The following is a 24,812-nucleotide window of genomic DNA, read 5'->3' as shown; positions in this document are numbered from 1 at the left end:
ACAAAAAATAATACAACCCACTTCACCGTTTTTGACAGCAATTGTGTTTGTGTGATTCTCTGATGTGAAGTGAGTTGTGTTATTTTTGTGTAGTACACTGCTTTCCTGCTCTGTGGTGCCTTCCTACTGTGTAACCTAAAGCAGTTACAGAAATAAAGTGCTTTTGACAGCAATTTTTTGGGGTGATTCTTTAATGTGAAGTGAGTTGTGTTATTTTTGTGTAAGATACTGCTTCCATGCCCTTTGGTGTTCCCCCCCTGCTGTGTAGCCTAAAGCTGTTCAAGAAATAAAGTGTTTTTGACAGGAATTGTGCTTTTTTGATTCTCTGATGTTAAGTGAGTTGTGTTATTTTTGTGTAAGATAGTGCTGCCATGCCCTTTGGTGTTCCCCCCTGCTGTGTAACCTAAAGCTGTTCAAGAAATAAAGTGTTTTTGACAGGAATCGTGTTTTGTGATTCTCTGATGTTAAGTGAGTTTTGTTTTAATTTTTCTGTGTGGGGGACTGCTGGTGTAATGTGTCATAATGCTTTGCCTACTTGTACTTTGAAAGGGAGAAAATAATTTTTTTAAAACTTTATTTTGTGTTGTTCTTGTTTTATTCTTTGTTGTGCAGTTGGTTCCCATCATAGGGAACAATGGGGCTGGCCGGCCAGCCATCTCTGTAGGTGGTGGGGGAATTTGAGGGAGGGTGTCTGTGGTTCAGGTGCTCTTTCACAGGGACCAGCTGGCACTCAGAAGTGTGCCCACCATTGTGGCACCCCTGGGCTGTGCAGAATTGCCCAGGGAAAGAGAGTTTAGAAGTTCCCAGCATAGGGAACAAAGGGAGAGGGCTGGCCTTTGCCAGCCTGTTCCTGGGGTTATGGGTGTGGGGCAGGTGGGGGTGGATTTGGGTCTGTGAGGGGCTAATGTGGGGATTTGGGTCTGTGTGTGGCAGCTGGGGGGGAATTGGGTTTGTGTGGGGCTGTAAGGGGTGGACTTTAGGGGCTGAGAGGACCTACTTGGGGAGGCCATGAAATGGCCCCCCCAAGTGGGAGCAGTCTGAGCCTTGGTGGGGGGTGGGAGGAAGGGTGGGAGAAGGGCCCCTGAGGGCTGGGGGGCATTTTGCATGCAAAATGCCACCCCTGGCAAGACAAGCCTCCCCCAGCTGTCAGTGGTAGAGATGAGAGCAGAGCACCTACTTGGGGAGGCCATGAAATGGCCCCCCCAAGTGGGAGCAGGCTGAGCCTTGGTGGGGGGTGGGAGGAGGGGTGGGAGAAGGGCCCCAGAGGGTTGGGGGACATTTTGCATGCAAAATGCCACCCCTGGCAACACAAGCCTCCCCCAGCTGTCAGTGGTAGAGATTAGAGCACCTACTTGGGGAGGCCATGAAATGGCCCCCCCAAGTGGGAGCAGGCTGAGCCTTGGTGGGGGGTGGGAGGAGGGGTGGGGGAAGGGCCCCTGAGGGTAAGGGGGCATTTTGCATGCAAAATGCCACCCCTGGCAAAGGAAGCCTGCCTCTTCATTTTTTCCCCATAGGAAATAATGAAGAAAGATGAGCAGCAGCATGCTAACTATATGCTGCTCCTTCGCTTTCTTATGGGAGGATGGGGGGACCTGCTTTGGGGGGCCATAACATGGCCCCCCAAAGTTCAATCTGTCTGAAACTTGGGTGGTTGTTAGAGAAGGGTTAGAGGAAGGTCCCCACCAATTTTGGGCTTATTCGGTGGGAAAATGCCTCCTCCAGGCGTCCTGGAAGATGGAGGCATTTTCCCATAGAAAAAAGCCGATAGAATGCCGAAATAATGCCGAAAGAATGCCGAAAGCCGAAAGAGATTCTTGTTTCGGCTTTCGGCTTTAACGATAGAGAATCTTCTTTCGGCTTTCTACTTTCGGCTATAGCCGAAAATTTTTGGCTTGCACACCCCTTGTTCTCAACATATACATACAAGGAAATAGAAATCATTTTGTTTTAATGTCAGTCGCTGCTGCCATCGTTATTTTCTAATTGGCCAACAATTCTACTTGCATGCTAACATTTTATTTTTTGCTTTTGCTCATCTCTCTCTTTCACTTGTCCCAGGCAGTTGATCAATATGCCATATTTCCACTTAACGGATGAAGGATGATGTGATGCACCTGGTCAAATACATGGCAGAAGGCAGCCATTTAGCAAGGCTTTGTTTCTTTCCCTGGATACCGAGTTAAAATAAATAAATAAATAAAGCTATCCATAGTCAATGGGTGGATCGACAGTTGTAAAAGTTCTTGGAACAGCAACTTAATAGCGTTTTTATCATGCTGCTTCCCTGCGAAGCCAGGGCTTCTGATCATTGATCATTTTATTTTGTTTTACACATTTGGGCTTTCATTGGGAAATAGTGACCAAAAGTGTCATGAAGGGTGTGTTTATCACGTGATTAATCAGGGCTTTTTCCCAGCTGGAACACAGTGGAACGGAGTTCCGGAACCTCTTGAAAATGGTCACATGGCTGGTGGCCCCGCCCCCTGATCTCCAGACAGAGGGGAGTTTAGATTGCCCTCCACACCCCCAAGTGATGCGGAGGGCAATCTAAACTCCCCTCTGTCTGGAGATCAGGGGGCGGGGCTACCAGCCATGTGATCATTTTCTCCGAGGGCAACACAGTGAGTTCCACCACCTCTTTTCCCAGAAAAAAAGCCCTGGGATTAATGATGCAGGAAATGAAAACTCCACGGGACCCATAAATTGAATCCAAACCTTGGCTGGGAGATGGAGTTTGCTACCATTTTGTTTTCAATACATACAACCAAAAGTTTCCAGCCTACAGACTCACTAGCAGTGGTACTTGTAGAAACCAGTCCTATGTTTCCTGGGGATGTGCTCTGAAGTTTGTGGGCTCAGCTTATTTCATTTACGTCTTTGTTCAAGTTCTTATTCAGGGTTGTTTTTCCATGTGATGTTTAAATTGGTTCCAAAGAGGAACGTATTCTCACATGTATTCTCACATGTTCCCAAGTGGGATGAAATTCTCCGTTGCTGTGGCCCTTGCTCAAGAGATCCTCAGTCTCAAAAATAAGGTTTATAGGTTATTAAAATTTTCTCTTGAAGAGTAAAAGCACAGGGAGACAGACATGGTTAGTGGTGGTGGAGTTTTTACCCCATCTTTCTTGTTGTAGGGGTCCTTTTCTGGGTTGGGGGTCTTTTTAAAAACAGAAATGGCCAAGTGTTAAACATCCATACTTCCCCTGTTCTAGGTGAATTTGTTTCAACGTATTTTGTTACAAGTCCCCTGGTAGAGGATCACCTCACATTTCTTGCCACATGTCAGAGTGGCTGTGGGAGATTAAAAAAATTGGTCATCAGGTCAGTGGTATGATGTCACTTCTTGTGAAAACCTGGAAGTGATGCTAGTCCTCTCTAAGAATTGCCGGAAACACTGTGGTTTTACTATAGAGTTTTTGGCAATTTCTAGAAAGCTGTGATGTCATTTCCGGGATAACCATTCCCCCCACCCCGATGTTCCTGCCTCCCTTGGTTTCCCACAAATTTCCAAGCCATGCCTGGAAACCATATATTTTGTTCCACCCCTGCCTAGCACAAACTTCCTATGATCCACTGAGGAACATAGGTTCACTTGATTAAAATTAAATACTTCACATGGCAAAATAAAACATGGCAGAGTGTGGGCTTTGTCTCCATTCACGCATATGATGTTTTTGCTGTAAAATAAAAATCTCCATGCCCGTGTTACATGCTCCCTTCCTAAGCCAATTGAGCCTGTAATGTGATTGGGGGAAATACTGTGCTCAGAAATGGCAATTAGAGTGACTGAAAACCTGGGCTAAATGTTTTAGCTAACCTCTCAGGCATGTATCCCCATCCCTTTGTTATCTTGGGGAAACAGAAACTTAAGAACATTGTTGGAGAACGGAAACTGAAAGCAGATTGTAGTTACAGACATCCTGGCATCTCCAGACAACTGGTCTACTTTGTTTGACCCAACGTGGGGGGAATTTCATTTTGGACAAGTCTCCCTTTTGACGTTAACCAACAGGGTGTGCTTATGGTTGCTAACTCTGGGATGGGAAATTCCTGGGGGTGGAGTCTTCAGAGGGTAGACCTTAAGGAGTGGAGGAACGTCAGGGAGGTATCATGTAGGGTTGCCAGCTCCAAGTTGGGAAATTCCTGGAGATCTGGAGGGTTAAACCTGGAGAAACCTGGTGAAAGTAGAGTTTGAGGAGGGAAAGGACCTTGGCATGGCATAATTCTATAGAGTCCACCCCAAAAAGTAGCCATTTTCTCCAGGTGAACTGATCTCTGTAGCCTGGAGACCAGTTGTAATTTCGGGAGATCTCCAGCCACTACCTGGAGGCTGGAAACCCTAGTATCATGTAATAGATACTACCCAGAGAACTGATTTGTGTGGTCTGGGAATAAGTTGTAATTTCAGGAGATCTGTAGACCCCACCTGGAGGTTGGCAAAATTAGGTGTGCTTGATTCAGATTTTGATCAGGTACTTTCAAATGCACACCTCTAGTGTTTGTAGAAGGTGTGTGTGTGTGTGTGTGTGTGTGTGCGTGCGCGCGCGCGCATTTATTTGCAAGGGCAATGTGGACAGTGTGAAATTGCTTCATCCTTCTTTAGCCCACCATTTTTGCCATATAGTTCCTTTCTGAGTCTCTTTCCCTCCTCAACCAAATTCCATAATCAGAAATGAAAGATTGGCTTGCTGGTGTGGTGTGGGGGAGGTTAGTAGCCAGACAGGAGTTTGTAGTGTGCATAGGACAGCCAAGCTCCCTATGGGGTAGGGTACACCCCACCCTGACCTCCCATTGTGGAGTAGGGACAAAAAAACCCCACAGCATCACAGGTATGACAATGTCACTCTGGACAAGTGCCAGCAGGTAGCTCTAGTAATTGTGAGAAACTCTATGATTATCATGGAGTTTCCAGTGATTCTTAGAGCTACCTGCCATCTCCTCTGGGTTTTTCCTGGAAGCGACATCATCATGTCTATGACACCACCCCCATGTAACCACACTCAACCCTTCTGTTGGCTTGGCAACCTAGGTGGGCTAGTAATGGGTAGGTGAAACGCTTAAGCATCTTTGCCACCTAGTTCTTCTCCCTCCTAATGCCCCACTGCTTCCACATTCATATTTTTCAGCTCAAACAGAGCTGGAAACTTGCATTCACTGGTAAACGATGGAGTTCTAGGTTCCGTTGGTCATGTACAAGCGACCACAAAGATGAGGAAGAGCAGTGTTAGCAAGAATCCCAGTTTACCAACTGCAAGAACTGAAGTCAAACTGTTGACTTGTTCCTCCTATTTCAATGAATGCAGCTGAAAGCAAATTTTTGACTTTTAATAAGGAGGATAACACTTCTTGCTGGAATTTCCACATTATTTTAGCTTGTTTCCTGATTTCGCTCAACACAGAATTCATAGTGAAGGGTGTGTGAGTATGTGACAGGGTGGGGATGGGGGGGGGGTCTACAGTTGATTAAAAAAAACCCTGATGAAGTGACCCAAATGAGTTTGAATGCCATGTGACACTTCTCCATGGGTTCCACATATCCCAAAGCCAGCTGATTTTTCCTAATACGAAATGTGTAGCAAATCTGAGGCTGCCCTTTCTCGGGTAAAATTTCTCAAGGGTTTCTCATGCATTCCCATCTCTGCCCTGAAGCAATATTTTAAAAAGAGCAATAAATAAGAAAAAAAATGTGATTCAGAAGGCCAAGTGAAATGGGAAGGCACTGACTGACCTGTTTGCGAAGACTGTGTTTCAGGTTGGTCTCAAGGGCAACAGTGTAGAGGCAGATATAATTTTGCGGAGGACTCTTGTATGTCTAAGTAAATAATTGTGCAGTGCCGCATGAAGGAAGCGCTGACCTTTCCTCTTGCCATTTACACTTTGCAATAGCCAAGGGAAGAAAAATCGAGTTCAAGTGGAGGAAAACAAACACAAATTCTCAGAAGTTTCCGCAATTATTATTTATTTTTATTGTGGATGCATCAAGACCCAGACCTGACAACAGAGGAGTCCATAACAGCTAGTCTGAGTCAGTGTTAGTGATATTACATTGCGTGGCAGCCCTCCTGGCACATGTAGTGTTTTCAAACCAATATACAGCTGTGCAGCTCGGATTAACCCAGTACAGGAATGTAAACAGTGAGTAATGCTTAGGGTTGCCAATTCTGGTTGGGAAATTCCTGGAGATTTAGGGCTTGAGCTTGGGAAGGTTAGTGTTTTGACAGCGTAGGGATCTCAGCAGGTATAATGCCATAGAGTCCACCCACCACATTTATTTATTTTAATTTCTATTCTGCCCTCCCCGCACTGGCAGGCTCAGGGCGGATTACATTCATCAACGTCAAACATTCACAGTTTCTCAATTTAAAAGCACAATAAATACCTATTTAAAATTTAAAATTACAGGTACACAATTTCAATGGCACAAAGTATGTAATTGGATCCTTCATCCAACCATCACTGAAAAATTTCTTAAACGGAAAGGTTTTGGAGGTGGATGCTCTGATAGGGAGGGCCCCATTCTAATTCTATTCAGCCAGCGGGGGCCCTACCCAGCATCAACCAAACGCCTGGTGGAACAGCAGCCATTTTCTCCGGGGGAACTGATTTCCGTAGTCTGGGGATCAGTTGTAATTCTGGGAGATCTGCAGGCCCCACCTGGAGGCTGGCAATCTTGGCAAAGCTGAAAACGGGGCAAAAGGTCAATGTTGGGAGTGGCAAAAATGGGAGGGGAAATAAATCGAGCCTCTTTGCTGTTCCTTTCAATGTAATCCGTAAGGGCTGTGGACACCGAATTGGGAAATCCCTAGAGCATTGGGGGTGGGTCTTGGGCATAATGGGGTTTAGGGAAGGGAGAGACATCAGCAGTGTATGATACCATCGAGCCCTCCCCTCAAAGCAACAACTTCCTCCAGGGGAACTGATCTCGGTGGTCTGGAGGCAAGTTGTAATTCCAGGAGATCTCCAGGCCTTACCTAGAGGTTGGCATCCCTGTGTATAATAGCAACGGATTCCAGTGCCATCTAGAACCTCCACTACAATAAAGCAATGATTGGAATTTTAGATTGGGCATCTCTGTAAGAGCACTATTAGAGTCCAGAAGTTTTTTTTTTAAAAAAACTGGAAATTATGCATTTTCTTTTCCCTGGATGCATGGGTGAGACTTCCAAGAATAAGGTGAATACTAATTGGATTATTGTTCTTGGTGACATGTTCAGTGAAACTTAGAGTTGCTAATTTCAAGTTGGGAAATCCCTGGAGAATATGGGATGGGGCCTGGGAAAGGTGGTATTTGGAGAAGAAAAAGACCTCAGCTGGCCATAATGCCATAAAATACACCCTCCAAAACTGCCATGTTCTCCAGGTGAATTGATCCCTGTAATCTGGAGATGAGTTGCAATTCTGGGACATCTCCAGGCCCTACTTAGAAGTTGCTAGGGTTGCCAGCCTCCAGGTAGTGGCTGGAGATCTAGAATTACAACTGGTCTCCAGGCCACAGAGATCAGTTCACCTGGAGAAAATGGATGCTTTTGGGGGTGGACTCTATGGACTTATGCCATGCCAAGGTCTTTTCCCTCCCCAAACCCCACTTTCTCCAGGTTTCACCCCCTAGATCTCCAGGAATTTCCCAACTTGGAGCTGGCAACCCTAGAAGTTGTCCACCCTAGTACCCCTCAAATTTCTACAACTTACTTACTTTGTCCACCCCATCAGATTAGTAGAGCACCATCAAACACAACAAAAAGACCAAGACTTAAATCCATTTATTGGATCCCGCTTTTTAATCCAAATCTAGGTGCCCAACCATTGATTTCTTTGTAAAATGCATGCAGAGACGCTTCTTGTAAGCCTATCAATGGTGTTTATTATTTATCCCCTTCAGGCAAGCTAGCACGTTGGGTACAACTTTAGCCTAGTCTCCTCTCTGATTTTCACAGTACAAGGAGAGTTCTTTTTTAAAAAACAGAAATCCAAGGGAACTTTCAAACATGCTGTTCCTCTGATTACATCTGGTGTGGTACGCTCTGGAAAGGGCTGCAAGGAAGAGAGTTCTCTTTCCCGGCAGGCAGGCAAATCAGAAAGGCAACTGACGGGCTCTAGGCCTGTCTTCTTATTTATAGCAATTATAGGACAGTTGGGGCCCTGCGACACTGTGGCTGCTGGGCAAGTCACTCGAACCTAATAGCCTACAATTAGAGTCAGAGATGGCTGTGATTGCCTGTCAGTGCCTCTCTGTTGGCCTGCGGTCGGCAGGGAAGGATATTGGATTCCAAAGATGCCAGTGAGTCACTCCCTAATTATAACATTCTCCAAGGGTTATATGTATGTTATATTGGCAGCCCACGGATTCTTGAAGGGGAGGAAAATAAAACCAGGAATCCAGTGACACTGTAGAGACTAACAACATTTATTCCCTCCCTAAACTTCTGTGAGTCAGAGCTTACTTCCTCCGATGCATGAAGCGTATATCCATAAGGATAATTAACTTGTTTGAAAGGCTGCAAATTTTCCGCTTGCACTGTTGATTTATTTAAAACATTTCTAGACCACCTTTCCAACAAAGTGTCCCCAAAGGTGGCAACATCAAAACATTTCAATGAAATTTTAGGCTGCTTTCGCACATGTTGGATAATGCACTTTAGCGATCGTTTGCAACTCGATTTTGCAACTGGATTTCCCCCCACCAGTAGGGGGTGGGATGGTAAGTTTACGTCATTACAAGTTTTTACATTCCACCCATTACTGTTGATGGCGTTCCCAGTTTGTTTCATGGCACTTTCATGCCATAATTAGACCATTTATATGCTATATTCCACTTAATTGCTGTTTGATTAAAGAGCATCACATTAAAATGTATTTTAATCCAAAAAATCAGCATAAGGAAATGGAAAATAGTGGAAATGGAAACTCATACATTCAATCTGAATGGCTGTTTTAAGACTTGACTGAGAAAATAGCTCAGGGTTTTTTTTAACCCCAATTCTGAACTTTGGAAATCCTGATCTACTCTAGCAATGTCATAAGAAGAACCAAACACCATCTAAGTTCCACTCCTGACCTATCCTATGATCGCCCACTTGTTTACCACGCTGTAGGTGGTGATGGAAGAAGGGAAGGTCTTTCTCTCCCTTTTCCTCTGTGTAAACGTCGATATCTTGAACACTGCTGTTGTAATGTCCCTGGTGCTAAGAGGTCCCTGTAGGAGCCATGCGAAATATCCCCAGAACTAACATGAGGCACCTTAAGAGCTAAAGTCCCTAGGACTTATGGTGCCTAGGACACTGCTGAGAACAGTATTCAAGACCCCAGTAATACACCACATCATTCTTCCCTGTTGTTCCTGTTCCTTTTATGCCACAGCTGCAACCACAAACAGGTAATTGTGTGGTCCAAATTGCAGTCCAAACCACAGAAGAACTCTCGTGTTGCTGTGCTCATCTTGGGTCAGAGGTCTGCAACTGTGGCAGGAGACTTCTTACGGTCCCTTCCACTGCTTGGCAGGATGGTGGGTTGTGTCTGTGTATGGGGTCGGTGCTACATCTCTTTCAGTGCCAAACAGGAAGTGACATCATTACATCGGCATGATGTTCTAGGATCCTCTCCAAATTCTATGAGAAACCCCACCTCTCAGTTTCCCACAGGTATCTGAAGAAGTGAGCTGTGACTCACGAAAGTTCATACCCTACCACAAATTTTGTTAGTCTTCTAGCTGCTACAGGACTCTTGCTCTTTTCCACTGCTACAGACAAATGAACAAGGCTTCCCTTGAACTATCTCACACAGGTTGTTGGAAGTGAGGATTTTGAATAGACAATGTTTCTATTTCAAGCCCACAAACTGCAAACATCAGTAGCATCGCTCCATTCTAATTGGCTTTCTGACCAATTGGTATTATCTGTTTCTCAGAAACTGCCCTTTCCCCTTATCTGCCAGGGGAGAGAGGGCAAGTACATCTCACCAGGTGGCATCTGCTATTATACAATTTCTATGGAGGTTTTCTATTAGCAGCAGAGAACGTTCAGAGCAGTAGCAAGCAATACAATTGGGTGCGCTTCAGAAAAACAATCCAGGTCATTGGCAATATGTCACAAAAATCTGCCATTGAAGTCATTTCCTCGGTCTTTCTTGGGGTTAAGCTGCATGGCACAGGGCAGGAACAAATTCCTTGGTTGATTGGCTGAATTTTTAAGAAAAAAAGTTTTAAAAGTGGTTTGAATCAGAGGAAATACCTGCAAGGCAGGCTACCGAAACCTGGCCTCTAAATGCAAGCAAAGTTTTGGCAGAGCATTCATGCTGCACCTTCCAGTTGCTACAATATGAGTAATTTTGAGCTGTTGGGACTGGAGATTTATATCACAGGATGAGAAAGCATGGCTGCTTTATAATCATCATCATCATCATCAACAACATCATCATGTCAATATATTATCATTATTAACAACAACAGCAACAATATTCAATTTATATACTGCCCTACAGGTTGACTTAACAATCAGAGTGGTTTACAAAGTATGTTGTTATTATCCCCACAACAAAACACCCTGTGAGGTGGGTGGGGCTGAGAGAGCTAGAAGCTGTGACTGACCTAAGGTCACCCAGCTGGCTTCAAGAGGAGGAATCAGACTCAGTTCTCCAAATTAGAGTCCCATGCTCTTACTGCTTTCACATGAAATTACAAGTACTGGCAAACTTCTGAAATTATATTGCATTGCAATATGTTCTGATCATTTCCAATTTCTTGTATTTCATTCGATTTGGTGTGGATATTCATTGATTTAGTAAGAAGCTTTAGCCCAATAATCTTCACTGTGTAGGGATGCCAGTCTCTCACCGGGTGTGGGGGACCCTACTCCCACGCTCCCCACCCCCCGATTTCACCCCTGGGGAGCATGGGAGCGCTCCCAGGGTGATACGTGACCTGCATGATGATGTCACCTGTTACAGGCCGGGGATGCACATGTGCAGTGCACATGTGCAAAGGGGGAATAGGTAAAGTAGTTGCCAAGCCTCCAACCTCCTGCCCAGGGGGTCAGGGGACCCGGCAACCCTATCACTGTGTTACCTGTGGATTTGGATTTTGCAGCCGAATGGCTGAAAACAACTTTTTTTCTTGTTTGGAAATACCTGGATTTAGCCACAAGAAATGAATGCATCAACTAAGCCAGGGACTGTGCTTTTGGGAATTAACCCACAACATTAGGTAAAATTACCCAATTTGGCTTTCTTTGATTTTACATCTTCTCATGCATTACTTTAAATTTATCTCCAAAATTGCTACTACAATTAGGGAAACCCATTACTTTTTGCCTTAACAACCATCTTTATATCTCACTCAGTCTCAGAAACCTCAAGGAAAGTGTACTGACCTCTCTAGTTCCAATGCCGAAACACCATTTTTTCCCCTCTCTCTTGCTGAGAGATGTGTATCTTCTTGCCTGACATTATGCATAGTGTTGTTGGTGAGAGAAGGCCTTTAAAACTACGGCCACGAATATCTTTTTCTCTTCTCACTTCTTTTTTTGTAATTATTTTCATTTGTAGCATCCAGCCTGAAGAAAAATTCTGCTGCGTATTATTTTCTATCCCCGCAGCGACTCCCAATAAAATGGATTGTGGTTTGGATTTGGATTTTGGACCAGTATGGCTGCAATAGGGATGCCATGTTTTATTACCCTCCCAGCAAAGGTGGGAGAGAGACCAGACACTTAGCTTTTTGAACATATTCACACGCACACAAAGCTTGCATGCTCTCCTGGCGTGGTGTGATGATGTTACTAGTGATGTCATCGTGCAAGTCCCAGAAGTGCTCCTGAGCTTCATGCCAGGCGGATTTGTGTCCCCAAATGGGTTAAATTGACCCAGGGCAAAGCCTGGGAGCACTCCCAGGACCTCCATGATGACTAGGAGTGATGTCATCGCGCTGGTAGGACTCCCCGGGAGACCTGTTCTCGCACCTTTCCCCCCGCTGGCCAGGTAAGGGGGGGGGAAGAAGGCTGTGAGTGGGGGAATCCCCTGCACCCACTGGGGGACTGGCAACCCTAGGCTGTGAACAACTATTGTTGAACCCTTCACTCCATCATGAAGATATTTTTATGTTTTTTCTCCCACCCTTCTACCAAGAATCACATCCATTTATAATATATTCGGTAGTCTGGTTCCTGAAAACTGAAAAGGAGACTCATGTCTTTTTGCCTCTAGCATGTTGAGGGATGCCCCCTCCCCACCCAATAACCTACAGTCCTTAGGGTAAGCCACGCAGTAGACTTAGACTTGCCAGAAAGGAAGGAAGGAAGGAAGGAAGGAAGGAAGGAAGGAAGGAAGGAAGGAAGGAAGGAAGATCTGTAAAAGGATGCTGATATGGATCAAGGCTGAAGAAGGGTAAAAGATTTGTCCCACATAGGGCAAATTACTTGGAAATTACCTTGCCAGCTGCTTTAAGACCCAGGTATGTGTTACCCAAATGGGGGAGTCTCCTTGAGAGCTGGGAGAATTAGCATACAAGGATCCAGAGGAGTTAGCCGTGTTAGTCTGTAGTGGCAAAATAGAAAAGAGTCCAGTAGCACCTTTAAGACTAACCAACTTTACTGTAGCATAAGCTTTCGAGACTCACAGTTCTCTTCATCAGATGCATGCCAAAGAGAGCTGTGATTCTCGAAAGCTTATGCTACAGTAAAGTTGGTTAGTCTTAAAGGTGCTACTGGACTCTTTTCTATTTAGCACACAAGGGGACGCAGAGAGAGGGGGTAACTAGCAGGTTCTCCACCAATGTATACCAGGATCATTCTCTTAGAGGACTCCCTAATAAACAAGAATGGTTTAATTGGACAGAAAATACCCTCTATATTCATGGCAAATTGGAAACCCTTTACAGACTTGTCTATGAGAAATGAAGAAAAATGAATTAATATTTTGTGGTTTTGATTTTTAAGAATAAAATTCTGAGATATCAAGATGAGACACGGAAAAAAGATATTAATGAGATCACAAGCAGATTGATAATAAAGGAGGAAGTCTTGTAAGCAAAAAACTGTAATGAATTAATAATATGCCTATTATGTTCTTTACTGTTTTTACGCTGTAGATTGTTATGTAGGCCACTCTTGGCTCTTTGTAGTAGTCTTTGTTATGTTTTACTTTCTCTCTTCTGCTCTATCTTTTAACTTTTCCACAATAAAAATGAAAAAAACAAATAAAAAAATAAAAAGGAAAGGTTTTCATTAAAGGAGCAGTAAAAAGAAATTGCACAAAACACACACACATGCAACACAAATAAGGCTAATTAGGAAATCAATGAGGAACAGTGAGACAGATTTGGAGAAGGGCAATATTTACCAGTCCTGGAGGACGCTTCATGGAAGCAGCAGTGAGGATTGCCAGTGTCTCATTGAAAGGGGAGGAGAGAGCATGTGCATATCTAGGCAGAATTATGGGCAAAAATGGTGATTGATGACCTGCAATCACTGGATAGGAGCGGCTATCAGATCCCTGAAGACAGACAATCTGGCACCTGCAATCAATTCCCTTGACAACCGAAGGCAGGGACTGCCTGATCTCTGTCTGAACTCATGCTGAAACTCCAATCTAAGCCCAATTTAGCTTGATAGGCAGGTCTTCCTTTCAAGTGTGGCGCTCCAAATTTGTCACAAGGAATAAAAGAGCAGGGAGGAGGGGGGCTCCCAGCTCTGGTTTTGTAGACAGTGAGGAAGAGACAGTTGCTGTTGGCATTTTGAGAGAGAGACAGTGAGAGTGCATTGGAGCTTGAGTTTTCTTTGGTTGTGGTGGGATAGCGATCTACCGCTTCAAGTTCCAGGGCTGCTGCCAGGGTCTGGGCCAAGCTATTATTTATTACTAGTACCTTTCCTGCTGCCTGCTCAGGTAAGGTTTCTGGGAGTGGTGCAATAGGGATCTACCCCTTCAGGTTCCAGGGCTGCTGCCAGGCTCTGGGGCCAAGCTATTATTTATTATTGGTACATTTCCTCCTGTCTGCTTAGGTAGAGTTTCTGGGAGTGGTGCGATAGGGATCTTGATGGCTGGAGGAGAGCCTGCTGGCCCCCATGAACAATGAACATGTTTGTGAACAGGTCATGTTCGACAAGGTTTATTGTTCATTGTTCGTGGATGGCAACGGACAACGAACATCATGTTCGGGTTTTTTTCTGTTGGTGCCCATGTCTAGTTGGGAACCATTCTGCCTGGCCAGACAACTTGTCTTGTGCTCAGGGCATGTGAAGAGAAAGGGTTTATGATATTGCCGTATTCTTAACCTGCCCTTTAGTATGAGAGAGGGTTTGACTACTAACATGTGGAGATAGAAAAGGCCAATATCCATAATGTATGCAGCATCATTTGGTCCTTGATTTCTTATTTCATTTGTAACTTTCCATCCCTTGCCTTGTCTTTAATGTTCCATTTTGACAGGATTTGACCTGATGGAATCGTTCAGCGTGAGGGAGATCTTTGGAATGAAAGACAACGGGATCCAGAGCTCTTATGTTCGGCTTGGTAGTTTCCCCATCGTGCAGAAAACAGAGTAAGCCAATTGTTATCCCTTGATCCTGTTTTTTGCCTAAGCTTTTCACTTAGCTGACGGGCAGAACAATCCAGTATGTATACACTTTAAATAAAGTCTCGCCATGTTCCATCCATTAATCCCATGGAAGTGTGTGTAGGATTGCTACTGTGGTTTCTTTTTCCATAGGCAAATTAATATGCTACCTGGATTAGGTTTCTTAGGACAAACATTCTTTTGGATATCAGAAAGAGAATGCAGTTGTCAACAGAAATAGAGGTAGAATTGTGGCCCAGTAAGGCTTTTTTTCTTGAGAGGTAGTGTGGGGTAGTGGTTCGAGTGTCGGATTAAGATCTGGAAGACCTAAGTTTGAATCCCCACTTTGGTATGGAAGATCGCTGGGTGATCTTGGGCTAGTCACACATACTCTCAGCCTAACCTACCTCACAGGGTTGTTGTGAAGATAAAATGGCAGAGAAGAGAGTGATTTCAAATGTTTTTTTGGGGGAAGCAGAGTATAAATGCAGTAGATAAATATTTTTTGCATTTTCTTTGGTTCTGTAAAAAGAGGGGAACTTCAAAAAGGCATCTGACCAATTTGAAATAACCTTCCGTTCAAGTCATGTTGCCTGAATACAGCTTTGATGGACTAGAGCTCGCACCTAGAAAAATGATGCCATATTGCCAGCTCTAGTTTAGGAAATTCCTGGAGATTTGAGAGCAGATCCTGCTGACGGTGGGTTTTATAGAGGGGAAGCACCTCAAAATGGTATGATGCCAAAGAGTCCACCCTTCATATCTACCATGTTCTCCAGTGGAACAGACCACTCTAGTCTGAAAATTAGCTGTAATACTGCGTGAACTCCAGACACCACATGAAGGTTGGCGACTTTATTGGAACCCTATTTACCTTTCGTCAGAAACCTGTGCAAGTAACAACTCAGATAACTGCAGCAAAGGGGTACTGGGGAGAGTGGAGTTTGGAGAGCAAGGACACTTCAACAGTGCATAATGTCTTAGAATCCACCCTCCATAGCAGTCATTTTCTTCAAGAGAACTGATCTTTGTAGCCTGGAGAACATTTGTAATTTCAGGTCTCTGGGCCTCACCAAGAGATTAGCAGCCTTTTGTCTGTGTGTGTGTGGTGGGAGATGTATAATGGGTATCAGTGGCTTTGTTATGGTTGCTGAAGTTCCTGAAAAACTTGTGCATAGCCTGTGTGTCTCATTTCTTGTCCAGAGATGTCTTCCCCCAAGGCCTTCCAGATGAATATGCCTTTGTCACCACCTTCAAATTCCGCAAGGCCTCCCGGCGTGAAGATTGGTATATTTGGCAAATCATTGACAAATACGGCATTCCTCAGGTAGGTCTGCATGTCTGGCTGTGAACAAGTAGTGTAATCTTGGGTTGCCATCCACAGTTGGCAAACCCCCAGAAGCAAGCGGGGGGTGAATAGTAGAGCATCACCACCAATGTGACAACGTCACTTCTCGTGTGGGGCCGGCAGTGACATTGCATGGAGGAGAAGGTGACATCAAGAGATGCTGCCAAACTCCCTTCTCAGAATCGACCCCTGGCATGCCCGTTAGTTTGGGAAGAATTGCAAGGAGAACAGACGCATGTTTACTCAACAGCTCGGCTATTTAGACTAGAAAATGAATGCTTTCTGGATTTTGTTTGTTTGTGAGTTTTGTGTTTGTATCTACACAGTGTGCAATGGGGAATGGTGTTTGCCTTTCTGGCAAGAGAACTTCCTTTTCTTGGCCTTGCCTTGCCAAAAGGACTCTCCAGTGTATGGGTGCATCAAACTGCAGTCTGAGCAGGACTGCAGTCTGATGCACCTTTACTTATGAGTAAGCCAGCTGAACACAATGAATATTTCGCATATCAGGCTGGAGGAGGAGGGGGGAAAGAAGCTGTGAGCCATCTGAGTACTCATTATTGATAGGGCCCATTTCCGGTTTATTAGGAAAAAGCTTGGGTTGTTTCAATTTGAGTTTGAGGTAAGCTTGGAAGAAGTCTCTTTATTTCTTGTGACACCCCCTCCCCCCATATTTTAGATCCTATGTGGTTCTATTTCTGGCTAATTCAGTGGCTCTATATATTATTACTATCTCTATTTTCCGTAGCCCACCAGACGTTTGGGCTGGAATTTTTGATCCCTCACAGATTTTGTCCAAGAATCTAGGAGTCATTGAGGTGCCTCCTTAGTATGTGGCAAGTTCCAAGTAGGGCAGCTGTTTGCAATTGGACGGTTGTTACCCTGTCTTTGCCATATTGCCTAGTTGTTTCTTTAGTCCTTTTGGAATAACATCTAGAGCTCTCATCACTACTTTAATAACCGTTGTAAGTTTCTTCAGAGATGCTGAGCTTCAGATCTTAGATCTTGACATTTTGTAATCCCTTTGTCTCTTTTAAATGGAGATAATAATATCAATATTAATAATAAACCAAATAAACAAATAATATTCATTCATTCATTCATTCATTCATTTATTTATTGGACTTATAGTCCGCTCTTCCCTCAATGCAGGCCCAGAGTGGATCACAACCCGATTAAAATACAATACAATATACAATAATAAAAATATAGCTGAAACAATTAAAACTGGCAGCAAAATTAAAGACAGCAGATTTCACTGTCCTGCATAATCAGTGGGTCCACAGAGGCTGGTGTACAACAATAAACTAAGAACCGGAGGGGGGGGGGTCCCCTCCTTGGTAGGAGGCCCGCCTGCCTCAACCACGAAAAACCTGGCGGAACATCTCTGTCTTACAGGCCCTGCGGAAGATTGTCTTACAGGCCCCAGGTAGATGATGATGATGATGATGATTACTGTTGTTGTTAATATTTAAATATAAATATCAATATTGCTATTAATATCTATATTGCCATTAATATTAATATTGATATTGTCATTACTAGCAATATTAATATTAATATTAATAATAAAGTAATAATATATTAATATTAATAATAATATTGATATTAATATTAACAACAACAACAAGTGGCCATTCCATTGGAGGAGGAATTTCAGTAGGAGGTAGGCTTCTTAGGTTGGTGTGTGTGTGTATGTGTGAGGTGCTGTCAAGTTGCAGCCAACTTATGGAAACCCCATAGGGTTTTCAAGGCAAGATACAGACAGAGGTGGTTTGCCATGGAGAAGAGCTTAAAAGTTTGCTTAGAGGAATAATAGGATACAGGCCACGATCTTGCCAACTGTATTATATTTTCTGTATTTTGCATACAGATGTCTAAGGTTGATTGACAACAGCTTGCCTAAGGCCATTTAGTGAGTTTGTGGTAGAAGTGAGATGATCTGTTGGGGAGAGATGCAAATGAAACAGAAATCTGCATAGAATATCAAATACCCAGTGCCTTGTACAAAGTTTAGAAATAAAAATAACCCAGAAGAATGGAGTATCCATAATGCATTGGCTCCACTTTGGGAACAAGAGCCAGTAGCCGGGTCTAAAAAAGTCTAAAAACGAGAATTTAGAAGCAGTCCCAGTTTGCTTACTACATGTTTACCAATGCTTGATAGGACAGCCCAAGACTGTTTGCACTGTACAGGCCAGACAAGACCCACAGCTGCCAGCAGGACATTTCTTCCCTGGTTCTCTTTTTAAAGGGTTTTACTTGTTTGTTTGTTTAGAAAGGTTATATGCCACCTTTCCAGGGAAACCTACTTGAGACAGATTACAAAAAAACACATCAAAACACAAAACATCATAAGATAATCATTAAAACACAACATTAACAACCCAGCCAGAGCAGTCAAAACATAAAGAGTCGAAAAGCTTGAAATGACTCATACAGGGTGGAAGTACACATTACTAACTACCTAGAGATGCTCAAGTGCAGGATTTTAAGTGTAGTCCTCGATTCACATGCAGGCTGTTCTTGCTCAGCGCATGTGAATGCTGCTTTCACGAGAGCTCCCTTTGTGCGGCTGCATCTATAAGTGATTACAGAGGGCAGCTTGCCGATTCAGCTGATTTTGCTGTGAGACAAGTATTGTAGGCTCCTTTGACTTGCCAATTTGCATTTCTTTAAGGTGTGAGAAAGTGTCAAGATTTGCATTTCAATGAATGGATGTGGAGGTGGGGAAAATTGGGATACTTTTTGCAGTTTAGGAGGAAGTGATATCAAACGCGTAAAAGTAATAACGCAGAGCAAAGTGAAGTGGTCTCCCCACTGGCAGACCTCCTGAGGACTCCTGGTTTTTGGCCACTGTGTGACACAGAGTGTTGGACTGGATAAGCCACTGGCCTGATCCAACATGGCTTCTCTTATGGTTTCTGTGGGTTTTCCGGGCTGTATTGCCGTGGTCTTGGCCTTGTAGTTCCTGACGTTTCGCCTGCAGCTGTGGCTGGCATCTTCAGAGGTGCTACACCTCTGAAGATGCCAGCCACAGCTGCAGGCGAAACATCAGGAACTACAATGCCAAGACCATGGCAGTACAGCCCGGAAAACCCACAACAATCATCGTTCTCCGGCTGTGAAAGCCTTCGACAATACATGGCTTCTCTTATGTTTTTATGTTCTTAAGTGTGGCTGATGCGAGTAGGTGCATGGAAAGTTGGTGGGAGGACACATGACATGAGGTTCACTTGAGCATCCCTAGGTTTGATGTCTTGTATAGAGAGACCCACAGTTCACTGGCGAAAGGCAGACTATAAAATGAGGTTAAAAGATCAACCCTCTTAATTAAAAGCCTGAGTAAACATTTTGGCCTGGGAGCTAAAAGAAAGTGGGGTAGGTGCCAGACAAACATCATGGAAGGGCATTTCGCAGGTGACAAGTCACTGCTGAAAAAGCCCCCTCTCTGCTTACCACCTTTCTCATCTCTGTGGGTGAGGGCACAGAGAGCAGGGCTTGGAAGGAAAACCCATGCTGGCGGTATGGGAGAAGGTTGTCCTTCAGGTGCTTTGGCCCAAGCCATTTAGGACCCTAAAGAGCCAGTTTGGTGTAGTGGTTAAGAGTGGCAGGACTCTAATCTGGAGAGCCAGGTTTGATTCCCCATTCCTCTACTTGAAGCCAACTGGGTGACCTTGGGCCAGTCACCTCACAGGGTAATTGTTGTGGGGATAATAATAACACACTTTGTAAACCACTCTGAGCGGGCGTTTAGTTGACCTGAAGGGTAGTATATAAATCAAATCTTATTATTATGTTACTATTATTTTAAAGATAAAAAAGCAGCATTTTAAATTGTGCCTGGAAACAGATGGGCAGCTCGTGAAGACCTTTCAGCACAGGGGTGATATACTTCCTCTGTCCAGCCCTCAACAATAACCTGGCTGCTGCATTTTGGACCAGCTGAAGTTTTGTGTCAGTTTTCAAGGGCAGCCCCATGTAGAATGCATTACAGTAATCTAAACTGATGTGATCAGATCATGGATCACGCTGGCAGGAATGTACTTCTCGAGGAGCAGCTGTAGCAGGTATATCAACCTAAGCAACATACTCATGCTGACTCCTCATTTCTCAAGTTTCAAACCTTGTTCAACCTCTGGGCACCTTTAGAATGTCACGAAAGGGCCAAGGGTGCCACGACAAAAGGACAGACCGGTCACAAAACATTGGGAGGTTTGTAGCCAAGGATCATCGTCTACAAACTGATGATCCAAAGTGAATGTCCAAATGGGTACTCACTTTGGCACAAGGTGGCTCTTTTGAAGCACTAAGGAGGTAAAAGAAAGCTTGGGTCAGCTCTTTGCATTGAGGAAGAAGTGCTATTTGCTTTCAGTTTCTGAATGGGAAGATTTGCCCTATACTGCCAACAGAAGAGGTTTCTGACTCCGAGTACAGAACCATAAGACAGTCTGGGTCTATGGCCAAGCCAAGGGCATATGGCTATGTTATTTGGCAAAACATACTGGCTATTAAAAAACCATACAATTTCCTTGTAAATATTGTTGTCAATATATGTTTTATTTTGTTAGCCTATGACCATAATAAACTTCTATTCTATTAATTACTATGTTGCACCTGTCCAAGATAAGATCAGTAATTTGCTAGCCAGACAACTGATAAGGAATGACCCAAGAGTCCTTCATTTTTTCTATTCTGTTCCCATTTCATCTCCCCAAGACTCAAGAAGCAAGTGGCTACACCAGGAAGTATGTTGTCAGAATTAATGGCACCCTTAACCCACCTCGCTTTGGGGATCACTTACCTGTTTTTATTTTTGTTTTTTGACATTTACAGTCTCACTATAGTTGATCTTCTGTTTTTAAAGGTATCTATCCGGCTGGATGGCGAAAACAAGGCCTTGGAATACAACGCTGTCGGGCTGAACAAGGATGCGGTGAGGGTCGTCTTTCGAAACGGCCCGGTCAGTGATTTGTTTGACCGTAATTGGCATAAGATTGGCCTCAGCATACAGTCCCAGAGTGTGACCCTCTACATCGACTGCAAACTGGTTCAGACACTGCCGATTGAAGAGAGAGAAAATATCAACATTCAAGGGAAGACGGTGATTGGCAAGCGCCTCTACGACAGTGTGCCAATTGACGTAAGTGCCAGGGATGTAGACTGGCCATGCAAGAGAAGCAAAGCTGGCTGTATTACAGAATAAAATTTCCAAGGCATTCTGTGGTTCTGAAATCTGGTTCTGCATCGACTTAAGAGACCTTTAGGGCTGACGGTCCATTAAAGATATTGTGATAGATGAACTGCCTTTTTAAAAAATTGATTAAACCATTGATTGCATTTAAACAACTGTATGCATTACAAAAAATCAATGCTGGTGTCTTTTATAGATCCAGAAGGAAGTTCTACTTGTTAGTTTCTGATATGTTATAATGGACTAAACATTAGAAGGAAGGGTCATTGTCAACGTTTTCTCTTTCACCGAATTTCAGAATATGGAATATTTTAGGCAAAGTCAAAAACTAGAGCCTAAACTCAACAGATGGAAGGCTGTTTCAGTACAGAGGAGGATTTAAAGAAAAGATGCCATGAATTTCAAAAGAGCACCACTGGTGTCAGAGGAAGATTTTGGCTGTTTAAGAACATGGCTTTTGCATGCATAGATGTTCCTATTCCTCTTATTTTTGAATATTTTTTCAATGGCTTCAATCCTCCTCTTTTAGCTATTCATTTATAAATTTCTTTGTATTGCATATGCATAGTTACTTTTTATACTCAATTCCCACTTTGCCACAAAGTTTGTTGGTGACCTTGTGCCTGTCACACCCTATCAGACAAAGTTATCTCAAAGTAGTTGTGACAGTAAAATGGAGAAAAGAATGATGTCAGCTGCTTTGAGTCCCCATTGGGGAGAAAGGCAGAGTATAAATGAAGCAAATAAATTAATACATTTAAACGTATAGTTTATCATATTGATTTTTGATGCACAAATAACATTGAAAAAGTATATATTTTGCAGTAGAAATAGTATGAAAATAAGGGATCATGAGATGCAGTGTGGTGTAGTGGTTAGAATGTAGAGTAGAACACGGTTCAAATTCCCACTTTGCTGTGGAAGCTTGCTGGGTGACCTTGACTATCAGATTAATCAATTTAACAGGGTTGTTGAGAGGATAAAATGGAGGATAAGAAAATGAAGTAAGCGGCTTTGGGTTGACACTTGTGTTAGAAGAGGAGGATTTAACACTGCCCCTTTCCTCAGGTTTTAGAGAGGACTAAACCAGAAAGTAAGAAAGATAGAGTGGTCGGGGCATCTGTTTACTCCTTAGTGCCCTGAACTATCCTTTGATGTGTAGATTACTAATCTCAGAACTTCCTCCTTGTGACATCCTTCTCTTCCTCTCTTTGTCATACAACTATCTCTTCTCTTCCTCTTGCACCAAGGATGCAGGTCTTGTCCTGCAATCCATAGGCTAGATAGGTAAATAGGAATCTATCTCTCCTCTTTACTATCAGTGTGTGGAGTTCTTATAATAAAGGACTCTTATTTCATATCTAAATCTAACCTAAGTATAAGTTTGTTATTTTCTCTCTCGCACTTGCACCAGCCAGCTGGCTCCAACATCCATCTAGTTCTCTCTGCACTTGATGCCACTCTACTACCCTCCTACTAATTTATGGAGGCCTGGTATTTTTCAATAGCCAGGAAGAAAAGTGAAGTATAAATAAAATAGCACCTTTAAGACTATGTAACCTGTTGAATTTTATATTGACTGTAACTTTACCTTAGAAGAGTATGAGAAATAGTAGAATTAGAGGGACTATTATGTGAGTTAAAGGGTATAAAGTGCTGTTGGGGGTCAGAAGGGAGGGGAGGGGAAGGGTGGGTTGGGATGAAATGTGTACTATGTAGGAGAAAGAGATATTGAAGTGATTATGTTTTTCAACATATCCAATAAAAATGTTAAAAAAGAAACAGTTGCACGTGATCCTGATGACTGAGTACCACAAATATAAAACAAAAGGGAGCAAGGTAATTTTACATTCTTTTCACCAGGAATATACCATCTTGCTTTCCTTTTCCCATAGTTTGACCTTCAGCGAATGGTTATTTACTGTGATTCACAACATGCTGAATTGGAAACTTGCTGTGACATTCCTTCTGGACCGGTAAGTTAAAATGTATACTTGTGTCTACACTGCATATGTGTGTACATGCACAATTATGTACATGAAACAGTTACACTGCATTCATATCAGTTATACAGAACCGAAAGAATCATATCAGTTATACAGAACTGAAAGAAATGTAACCGCCCAGCATTGCACATGTGATTGAGTGAAGAAATGTGGTAACCAGAAGAAAAAAAGAAGGTTGTTGTGGATTTTCCGGGCTGTATAGCAGTGGTCTTGGCATTGTAGTTCCTGATGTTTTGCCAGCAGCTGTGACTGGCATCTTCAGAGGTGTAGCCCCAAAAGACAGAGATCTCTCAGTGTCACAGTATGGAGAAGATGTTGGCAGGTCATTCGTATCTACTCAGGAAGTTGGTTTTGGGTTGTGTCATCCTGTAAGAGTTTCCCAGAGTGTGGAATGCTAATGGAGGGAGGCTTCACTGTATCCTGAGGAGGTTCTTTTGCATATGGATTGGTGTTTGATATGCTAATCTTCTCTGCAGGGCTATTGTCGGGTATAGAGTGTTTTGTTTTGGTGCTACACCTCTGAAGATGCCAGTCACAGCTGCTGGCGAAACGTCAGGAACTACAATGCCAAGACCACGGCTATACAGCCCGAAAAATCCGCAACAACCATCGTTCTCCGGCTGTGAAAGCCTTTGACAATACATAGAAAAAAAAGTTATACTTTTTGTTCTCTCATGAATAAAAGTTAAAAATGGTATCATTTTTTAACCTTTAAAATACACAGTTACGACATTTTTGAAAGTAGTTACAGTTAGAGCAGTGCCCAATATTCTACTGTTTAACTTTTGGGTAAAATGTAGTCACGTTGTTGAGATAGATTTTTTCCTCCTGAGAAACAGAGGATGAGATCCACTGGAAGAGGTGTCAGAAGGGGTTGGTAGAAAGTTTCTTTCCCCACCTTCCCCTTATCCCAGCAGCTGGGCATGTCCCAAGACTACTCTCAGAGGATAGGTAGAGACTTGTAGGCAAGTTGTATGACAGATGGGAAGCAGTGGTAGGCTGTGAAGGAAAATAATCTCTTTCCCCGTCGTCTGCTTCTGGCTTACATCTGGGGTTCCCAATGTGGTGTCCATGAATGTCATGGCGCCAGGTGACATCTTCTCTAGGTCCCAACCTGCCTAGAAGGACTGCAGGGATCAGCTGAAGGGCCCAATAAGATTTAGCCTGGTTGTGTCAAGCTGGTGCCTTGAGGGCAGGCTGTTCGATCTGAGCAACTTGGCCATGCTAATTCTGTTGACAGTGATTCTTGACTCCTGCCTGGTTTGATTTTTTTTCTTGCCTTTGCCTTGGGTTGTCTTGTGGATCCTGCTTTTGGTCCAAGCACCTGGTCATGTCACACCCTATGGATGCTTTGCATATTTCTGACTCTCTGGTTCCCTGACCTTTGATTGGACAACTCTTCCACACAGGTTGATGGAAAGTGAGGGCCAAACTACAAGTGACACCTGACACAGGTTGGACACATGTGAGCTTATGGGAAATGTAGGCAACTTGGCGGAATGTTGGACAAGTGTGTCAGGGCTCACGGCAGCCACTGCTGGGCGGAGCACCGGCATGTCTGATCCTGACATCAAAGGGGTTCTAGGGATGCTGCAGTGCCCTGCTCTGTGGAAGAAGAGGCAGTATACCTCACCCAGATTCCCTCAATCCACTCACTGGCCTGCTCAACCTGTGCCACTCACCCCCTTTGATCTCCACCCTCTCCTCCTTCATCACCTCTCCTTG

General features: G+C 43.6%; 1 protein-coding gene across 1 annotated transcript in view; it reads left to right on the top strand.

Annotated features, from left to right (window-relative positions):
• Positions 1 to 24,812, top strand: part of COL22A1 (collagen type XXII alpha 1 chain) — a 264,138-nt gene that overhangs the window by 84,913 nt on the left and 154,413 nt on the right. The window contains exons 5-8 of the mRNA XM_054984332.1: positions 14,416 to 14,527; positions 15,746 to 15,869; positions 20,755 to 21,030; positions 22,977 to 23,057. Coding sequence (XP_054840307.1) covers positions 14,416 to 14,527; positions 15,746 to 15,869; positions 20,755 to 21,030; positions 22,977 to 23,057 — 593 coding nt within the window. The remainder of the gene's footprint in view (positions 1 to 14,415; positions 14,528 to 15,745; positions 15,870 to 20,754; positions 21,031 to 22,976; positions 23,058 to 24,812) is intronic.

This window comes from Eublepharis macularius, chromosome 7 (assembly GCF_028583425.1).
Source record: "Eublepharis macularius isolate TG4126 chromosome 7, MPM_Emac_v1.0, whole genome shotgun sequence".
Classification (NCBI taxonomy): Eukaryota; Metazoa; Chordata; class Lepidosauria; order Squamata; family Eublepharidae; genus Eublepharis; species Eublepharis macularius.
This window is presented reverse-complemented; position numbering and strand designations above follow the sequence as displayed.